Below are 9567 nucleotides of genomic sequence, written 5' to 3'. Positions count from 1 at the left end.
CCTGGTAACGAGAGAAGAAGAAGAAGAAATTGTGTTTTTTTATTTTAGATTTTTGGACCCCTAAAAATAAACTAAACATGTTTAAAATGAATAATAATTACTAATTTTAAGTATGTTTGTGTTTCAAATGCACAATAACGTTAATATATCAAATATAAATCATTGTTTTGTGCGTGATTCACATGACATCACTCTCACTCTCCTGATAAGAGAGTACCTCTAAAGCTGGGCGCATAGACTTAACGCGCACACTGTGCACGTCACTGTATCGTCGCAACCAATAGTTCAAGCAAATACATCAGGGTGTTCAAATATGATGTCTCGGGACGCGTTTTCTAGCGCTCGAAGCAAGCTCTGCGCCACTGTACTCATCACGTCGTCAGTCATCAGACAGAAAATTAATGATTGGAGGAGGAGCCAGTAGTATTTTCATTTCAGATCGTGAGTTAGCTTAGCTAGGCTCGTGGTTCGGTAATAAGAAGTGTATTCTCAGGAGTTGGAGAGATCATCACGAGATACTGTACATTCAGACAGTGTTGGATCTAACAAAAGGATTTATATATGGACACTTTATCATGGAAAGTTCAAGCCCGGACCACAAAAGCTTACTTAAACATTTTCTTCACAAACATAGCCACAACACTGGTAAACAAACTACCCTCCCACTCAGGGCTTTATGGGGTAGAACACATAGTAGCTTACTACAAAAACCTAGGGGTCCGCAAGGACGACTTCAAGCTGGAAATGGTAACAACAGATGAGGTACTCAATAAACTGAGCGCCCTCCAACCTAACAAGGCCACTGGCCATGACAACATCCCCTCCAAATTCCTCAGAGACTCAGCAGCCGCCATCACCCCAATCATCACACACATAATAAACCTCTCCATAAAACAGGGACACGTCCCCAAGGACTTCAAAATTGCGAGGGTGACCCCTCTGCACAAAAAGGGCAGCAAATTAGACCCAGGCAACTACCGCCCTGTTTCTATTCTCACCTCCATCTCGAAAGTCATGGAAAAAATAGTCTACGAACAGGTCGAAAAGTACCTAGCGGAAAAAAATCTAATCTACGAATTCCAATCTGGCTTCAGAACATCCCACTCCACTGACACATGCCTTCTCTATTTGAATGACCACATCAAACAAGAGGTGGACGCAGGCAAATACTGCGGCATGGTCATGCTGGACCTACAAAAGGCCTTTGACACGGGCAATCACTCCATTCTGATTGACAAGCTAAAAGCAATTGGTTTTGATAGTCTATCAGTGAGCTGGATGCAATCCTACCTTGAGGGGAGGGAACAGATGGTGGAGGTAAACGGTACCCTATCCCCCCCCCTCACAGTGAGCTGTGGTGTTCCACAAGGAAGCATACTAGGACCGCTACTGTTCCTAATTTATGCAAATGACATGTCGTCAGCTTGTGACTGCAACTTGTTCCTGTTTGCGGACGACTCAGCCCTGCTGGTCTCTGACAAGAACAAGTTACAGGTTGAAAAAACCCTCAGCTCGGAACTAGGCAGAATCTGCATATGGCTCGCTGATAACAAACTATCATTACACATGGGCAAAACAGAGTCCATTCTCTTCGGTTCAAATAACAAACTCAGCAAGACCGACGGCTTCTCAGTTACAGTGGGTGACAATATTGTCACAAGGAAAGATGAAATTACCTACCTGGGTTCCATCCTAGAGGCTAATCTCTCCTGTGACAAAATGGCATCCAATGTAATAAAAAAAAGTCAACCAACGAACTCGATTCTTGTACCGGATCTCCTCTCTGGTAAACAAGAACACCCTGAAGACTCTGGCAGGAGCACTCATTCAGGGGTACTACGACTATGCTTGCACCTCATGGTACCAAAGCACCTCAAAGGCGCTAAAAACAAAATTACAAACATCTCAAAACAAACTGGTCAGACTACTGCTTGACCTTACTCCTAGAACCCACCTCACCCCTGCCCACTTTGACAACCTAGGATGGCTTAGAGTAGACGACAGAGTACAACAACTTGCAATGGGCCTGGTCTACAAGATACACTACACGACCAAGGTACCCATGTACATGTCAAAATACTTCCCAAAGGTCAGTGAATACCACGATCACAACACCAGAGGGAGCTCCACAAATCATGTTAAACCCAGATTCGGCTCAAATAAGGGACTAAACACGTTTCGCAATTATGCCACATCAATGTGGAACGCCCTACCCAAAGCTGTAAAGGAATGTGGATCACTACCCACTTTCAAAACCTCTCTCAAGGGACACCTACGGGAGACTGCAATTCAACACTGGCCCCTGTAAATATCCTAACCCAACCCCCTCCAATGTACAGTAATTTACCTAGTATGGTTTTGTCAATAGTTCAATGTACAATTTTGTTTGTTTGTACAGTGTCTCCTCCCCCCCCCCCCCTCAATGTACAGTATTACTTGTTTATACAGTGTGCCCCCCGCCCCCCCCCCCCCCCCCAACCACCTCCAATGTAAATTACCCAGTATGGTTGTCAATATCCCAATGTACCCAACCCCCCCCACACAACCTCCTCCAATGTACAGTTTCTACGTCAAATGTATATACTCCCTTTTCTTGACTCCTTCTGTATCACAAACAGTACTGTATTTGCAAATCTGGTATGTCATAAATGTATAGATGTAGCAGTACTGACTATCTGTATGTCATGTATGTCATATATGTCCTGATGAATTGAAAATGGGGGACCCTGATGTAAACAAGACGAAAGTCTTTCTCTGGTCTGCATCCCCTTAACAATTGTGTGTATTGAGCTGTACTGTATTGTACCCATTCTACAATCTGTTAATAAAGTTTTCAATCAATCAATCAATCAATCAATCAATCAATCAATCAATCAATCAATTCAAGGGTTAACGCGACGGCTCTAGGCTCGTTCCAACCTGATGCAACAAAACAACAAGTGAGTCTAACAATATGTACTGTTCTGTAGTTACTGAAACTGATTGAATATGGTAAGATTCAAGAGTAGGGATGTCCGATATTATCGGCCTACCGATATTATCGGCCGATATCGGCATTCAAATGTGATATCGGAAAATATCTGTATCGGTTTTCAAATTTTTTTAATTTCTTTTTTTTACATTTCTATAGAAATTATGTCCGATATTATCGGCCTACCGATATTATCGGCCGATATCGGCATTAAAATATGATATCGGTTGATATCGGTATCGGAAATTAAGAGTTGGACAATATCGGTATATCGGTATCGGTAAAAAAGCCAATATCGAGCATCCCTATTCAAGAGGTTTATTTACATTTACATTTACATTTAGTCATTTAGCTGACGCTTTTATCCAAAGCGACTTACAAGTTCTGTGCGACAAGACAGCAAGAAGGGTATAACTCTATCAGCTGAGTAACAATGTTCATCAAAGTGTTTTGTATTTGTATTTGTCACATATATACACAAGGCGTGCAGTGAAATGAGGGTGGGCTGGCTGCAATATATATATATATCTCACACACGCAGTACGCGCGTTGATTCATGATCATTACATTATGATCGACTGGAATAAAAAAAAAAATACAATTTACATACTGTAACTATCCCTTTGTTCATTAACATTATCAGTGCCGGCCTTGTTTTCCTTTTTACCCCCTTGAATGCCATCATCCACTTCAATGTTAGTGTTAAAAACGCATAATCTATGTTTTAAATTATGGCTATGTGTCTAATCTGCCCGTCGCTTATCAATGACTTGTTTGCAGTCAACATTGTCGAAACGGATTGTTTTTTAATCGGTTCATATCCTTTTTATAGCATTTCGAAAAGCTATCGTTCTCTCGAAAATGTCCGGAAAATTGAAAGATTCCCCCATAAACGGCATTTATTGAAATATTCTCGAATACACTAGACACGTTGTCATTTGTCAGCTTATTTATGAATAGTTTTCAAATAAACGCTAGATTATCGATAGTATATGTGTACTTATGCACGCTATAGAAGCGGGCTGAAAAATCTATTCTCTCATTTCCTCAACATCACACACACACACACACACACACATACACACACACGGCACATGCTGATATCTCAGTGAATACAGCTCTGATTATCCTAAAACTGGTAACATAGACTCCTTACCTTAGATCAGATGTTCTCCAAAAAGATTATTCCAATTCCTGATCGCCATTCCAAATATCGATTGCGTTTATTGATTGATTATTGGCTGCTGTAAATATATATTCCACGCTGCTTTCCAACTCGCGATCACTTCCATGTTCATCAGACGGCTTGCCAGCACAGTGGAGCCAGTTGGCTCCACCTCCACAGATCCAGCAGTATAATCAAATGGCCTAGACCGTAGACGGTAGGGTGACCACCTGTCCCGCGACTCGCGGGACAGTCCTGATATTGGGCCGTTTGTCCCGCGTCCCGCAACAACAAAGCAATGTCCTGCAATTCAAAGATAAAAAAAAAATATATATTTTATATTTTTTATTTTTTATTTTTCAAAGATTATTATTTAATTTTTTTTTTAAATGTTGTTAATTTAATGCCTCGTTCCAATCCCCTCTTATATTTAAAATAAAAAAATCGGGCGACGTCACAAACCAATGCATTGCGCAGCCGAGCAATAGTATCCATCTGCAGGACCACAGCACCGACACATTTAGGACCGCGACACTTTGCGGACCCACACTCTCCAGACCCTCGCTCCCATTGGCTGATTTGGGTCACGTGACCGTCCCACCCAATGGCTGAGTGGAGAGTGTGGGTCCGCAAAGTGTCACGGTCCTGAGAGTATCGGTGCTGTGGTCCTGCAGCAGGATGCATCTCCAGCCGAGGCTGCTGAGCAGCTCACTCGAGTCGCGCTGCCTGTCACCTGTCCGAGCCGGTGTTCTGCGAAATTCTACTACTTTGCTGAGAACTGCTGCCGTAGCGCGAATCGCCTATATGTTTGGACAGCTGGGTGACGTCACCCTATAGTTCACTCCGAATTCCAACAGGTGTACCGACATTTTATCATCTACAAATACATTCGGCTGCAAAGCCAATTACATGCAAATATTTACATGCATATACAGTTCAAAAGGTGCAATGAAAAACATATGTTTAAGATATTGTTTAAGATATATCAACAACAAGACTCAACAAGACGTCCGTCAGCAAGGTGGCAGGATATTGTAGTGTGAACGATTGTGGGTCATGCGAATGCGTGCGCCATGCGTGCCAGCAGGTATAGTAGAATTTCGCAGAACACCGTTTCAGATGATCCCCAAAAGGTAGAATGCAGGATCTGCCACTGACAGGAGCTTCACCATCACACATGGAGGAGAGGGGGACGTCACATATAGTTGTTCAGCAAGTCTGGCCCGACTATTATTGAGAACTGAATCAATCAGAGGGTCGGTTTGTTATAATAACAGAATACACGGGGAGTATCGCCGGGACACTGTCCAGAGGGAAGGGGGCAATAGAATCCGGAGGCTAATATCCCCAAAACCGGAGGTGAGTTTAATAAGATTAATAACAAAATTAGCTATATATAGCCTACCGTCTGCGTCGAATATGATATATAGGCATTTAAATAATAAATACATTTATTTAATTTTAATTAGCAATAAAAATTACAGTAAAAAGAAAGTAAGTAAAAAAAGTTATTAAGCAGTAATTAAAGGAATGTTCAGTCAATATACATAATATACAATACAGAGTAACAGTGAGGTTTATATTTATATTATGTATATTTTTTTATTTTTATTTCTTTAATTTGCCCTGTACACATTTGAGCATTTAAGAGCATATACAGTGAACACAGTGTGACAGTGTTCTCTGTCGTTTACATGGAGAAATGGCGCCACCGCCTGGGAAAATGCGGTATTGCACAACTGATATGAAAAAATATTCGCGAGAGGCCCCCCCCCCCCCCCCCCCCCTGCGCCTGCGCCCCTCCTACTTCACGTGTCAGCGGCAGCCACTGAATCCTTTCATGTACAGTATAAGCTAGCATTAGTAGCATAGTGCCGTTTGTGTCACCGGTTAAATGTGCTAAATATTTTATATACTCATATTTATATATACGATATAATTTGTGTTAATTTGTATCATTATATGCTTATGTATGACAGTTCTTGTTTATGCTTAAGCCGTGAATTGCTTTACACCTCATTAAATAACTAATAGCAACTATTCCAGCTAAATGTGATGACAACTGGATATTGGCAGAAAGAAAATAAACCCTGATGGACAAGAATTCCACAAAAGGAAATATACATCTCCTCACCTTCCGTCGTGTCCTGATCGATGCACCATCCTGTAAAACGGTTAAATATATATAAATTACCTCACTAACATCTATGTAATTCTACATTTAAAGTCAGCTTATTCAAAGTATAATTTTCATGGACTTTTGTATTCCAAACCTATTTAATCACATAGCCTATGCAAGTTTAAATAAGTATTGAATGCAATAAGCTACTTACTTATAGGGCTAAAAATAAAAAGTTGTAAAGAAGTGCCATACGGCTATATTTACCTATACGTTTGGTGGTGGAAAGTATTTTTACTCAAGTACTGTAGGCCTACTTATGTATGTATTTTCATTTGAGGGAACTTTATACTTTTACTCCACTACATTTCAAAGGAAATATTGTACTTTTTACCTCACTACATTTATCTGAACCCACCAGTTACTAGTTAATTTTTGCATAGAAAACAATGCAAAATAAAAAATGGATGAAGATTATATACTTTCACATTTGAGTGTCAACTTCAAGAGGATGTAATCAGAGCAGCTAACTGGACCACATTTACCACTTTAACATAACCTATAGTCAGAGGAAATGGATACACAAAGGACAAACTGCATGTAGAATGAATGTGTACTTTTACTTTAGATAGGTAAGTACATTCAATCGCAAATACTTTTTTACTTTTTACTTAAGTAGACTTTGAATGGAGGACTTTTAGAGTTCTCATTTATCTGAGTATTTCTACTTTTTCCCTTTTTTTTTTAAAGTAAAGGAACTGTTCAACTGTGTACTTCTTCCACCACTGTACTTTAGTTAAAACATTTGGGCTAGAGAAGATAATCACACGAGCCACACGCCAGCGAAGCATCGTTGGCAGTGGCACCTGTCCTGCACCCCGCTTCAGTGAGCTGCAGCACCGAGGCTGTACCTGCAGAGATGATTTGAACACGGTTACATGCTTCCGTCATCGCAGGATGTCTCGCAGTAACCAGATACTTCTAAAATGTATTTATTTCAGGCGAGGCGCTAAACCACTTCCTTTATTAATCAGCACTTGTAACGTGCGCTCACTTTCAACCAGAGGCAATTTTAGTCTTAGACATGCCGATCCTCGGGTGGGGATGCATACTTCCATAGGAATTTCGTCGGAAAAGGCTGTTTGAGAATAGAACTATCTTCTGTTGGAGATGTTTTCGCTGACTAGCATACTACTCTAAGAACAGGAAACCAGAACGTATAGCTGCTCAGAATATAAACCTGCGTCGGTAAAGGTAGGCTAAGCTTTGTATTTTTGTTGCCTTTTTGAGGAGTTGGTCAACTATGAAACAAGTTGAAATCCTGATATATTAAATGAAACGTACCTTTCATTCCAACTTGGCATGAAAAGCAACTGCAATATTAAACTCCGTTTCAGTGTGCCAATTAGCCTTTCTTTGAATATGATGAGCATTTGATCTCGTTTATTTTTACGAGCTCAAATTGTCCTAATTCTCTAACCTTCAATATCACACTTTCCATGTTGTTCATACATGGAGTAGTATTGAATGACATGGCATTTTCCAAGGATAGACTGCAGATATAATAGATTCCTTACTTACACTGAATGCCCTTGATAATTACCAGCATGTTTCATTCCAGTGTGTGTGTGTTTCTCTGCGCTTGATTTTTTTTGTATGCGAGGAGGTTACCTTGCCTTCCAAAACACCTCCACGTAGAACTGTTTGCTTCAACCGTCTATAGTTCTACGTATTCAACCAGTCCTCTCTTCTTTTCATCAGCAGTTTATCTGTGAGGTGAGTGTGGACCATGGAGAGCCCCTCCTCCACGGTGAGGCGTCGAGCCTGGGTCCAGAGCAGCCGGCAGTGGCTCACCCTGGAGGAAGCGGACCCACAGCCACAGGCATCGTCATGCGGCCGGCCCAGTGATTCCCACACCTCTATAGCAGACGATGACGTCTTCTCAGACGGTCAGTCCAAAATAAGTAGTTTGTGAGAGATCTTGCTTTACATGCAATGTCTCCCACTGGTTGGTTGGCATCCTCCCTGTTATATATTTTGCATCATCCTCATCAACTGTAGTTTTGGACGGAATGGGGGGGGGGGGTACTAGGATTATCATATTAATCCTACTATGAAGAAAGCTGTCTGTCCACATCCATTGGCCTCAGTGGGTTGGCCAATCAATCTGAAATTGCACATGGACATTAGCATATAGGCAGGGACTGAAGGAGCTTTTCCCCCCAAATGTAAGCTATTTGTGAGCATTTTGGGCAAGTCTGAATAATAATAATAAATTGAATTTGTATTGCACTTTTTGTTCACTAGGATCCCAAAGTGCTACAGGGTTAAAACAGTTAAAAAATAAAATAATTATTAGTAAAAAATAAAATAAAATACAGAATAAAAATAAAATAAAAATAGAACATAGTTAAAAACATAGTATAAACATCTACTTTTTCTCCCCATTAATAAATTTTTCTCCTGTCCCCAATTTCGCATTGTCCAATTCTACCCTCCCCTGTCTCGAACGTTGTTAGGCCATGCCTCCCACAAGCCGGCTGCAATGTGGACGAAGCCTTGCATCACGTGTCCCCTCCGGTACTCGAGGAGGCAGCCGTCGCATCTTTTCACCTGCACAGCGCGATCTCTCAGCGGCGAGGGTCTGCGTGGGAGGGACTTGTCGCTTCCTGATTCTACTGCACAGGCGCACCAACCGACCTGTAGGAGTCGCTGTCCACAACGTCCAATCGCCACCCACCAGCTTCCCACCCCCTAATACTGCCAATTGTATTAGTATGAACGACCAGCCAAGCTGGTAGCAACGCCGAGAGCTGGGCTCAAACCCAGCATCTCCTGCGTTGGTGGCGAGCGCCTTGCCCACTGTGCCACCTAGCCACCCTAGTATAAACATAGTTAAAAACATAGTATGAACAGAAAATTTAAGACAACAGCACAAGAAGAAAAAAAATATCACAAGAAATAAATAAAAAGCTAACAGTCAAAGGCCTTTTGAAACAGAGGCCTGCTTTAAAAGAGTCCAGGCTCTGTGGTGCCCTCAGCTGGATGGGGAGGCTGTTCCACAGGCGTGGTGCAGCCGTGCAGAAGGCTCGGTCACCCATGGTGCAGAGCCGGGTATTGGGGACCCGAAGGCAGATTACAAAGGCACCTCCCTCAAACTGAACAGTGACATCTCCTTAGCAAATTATCTCAATATCTTCTATGTGAGGTTTGAGGCTGGGAATAACAGCACCAGCCTACAAACCACTGCAATGGAGGGGGGGGCACTGCTGATGGAGACTCAGTGTTCAGGATAACAGAACATGAGGTGAG

General features: G+C 41.8%; 1 protein-coding gene across 2 annotated transcripts in view; it reads left to right on the top strand.

The window, feature by feature from the left end:
* The first annotated feature begins 7358 nt into the window (after nt 1-7358).
* tespa1 (thymocyte expressed, positive selection associated 1) overlaps nt 7359-9567 on the top strand; it is a 36355-nt gene continuing 34146 nt past the window's right edge. For both annotated transcript variants that reach the window (XM_084316835.1, XM_084316834.1), the window contains exons 1-2: nt 7359-7509; nt 8017-8204. In XM_084316835.1, the coding sequence (XP_084172961.1) occupies nt 8045-8204 (160 nt within the window). In that variant the 5' untranslated portion in view covers nt 7359-7509; nt 8017-8044. The remainder of the gene's footprint in view (nt 7510-8016; nt 8205-9567) is intronic.

Source organism: Notolepis coatsorum, assembly GCF_963971535.1.
Source record: "Notolepis coatsorum genome assembly, chromosome: 6".
In the NCBI taxonomy this organism is placed as follows: Eukaryota; Metazoa; Chordata; class Actinopteri; order Aulopiformes; family Paralepididae; genus Notolepis; species Notolepis coatsorum.
This window is presented reverse-complemented; position numbering and strand designations above follow the sequence as displayed.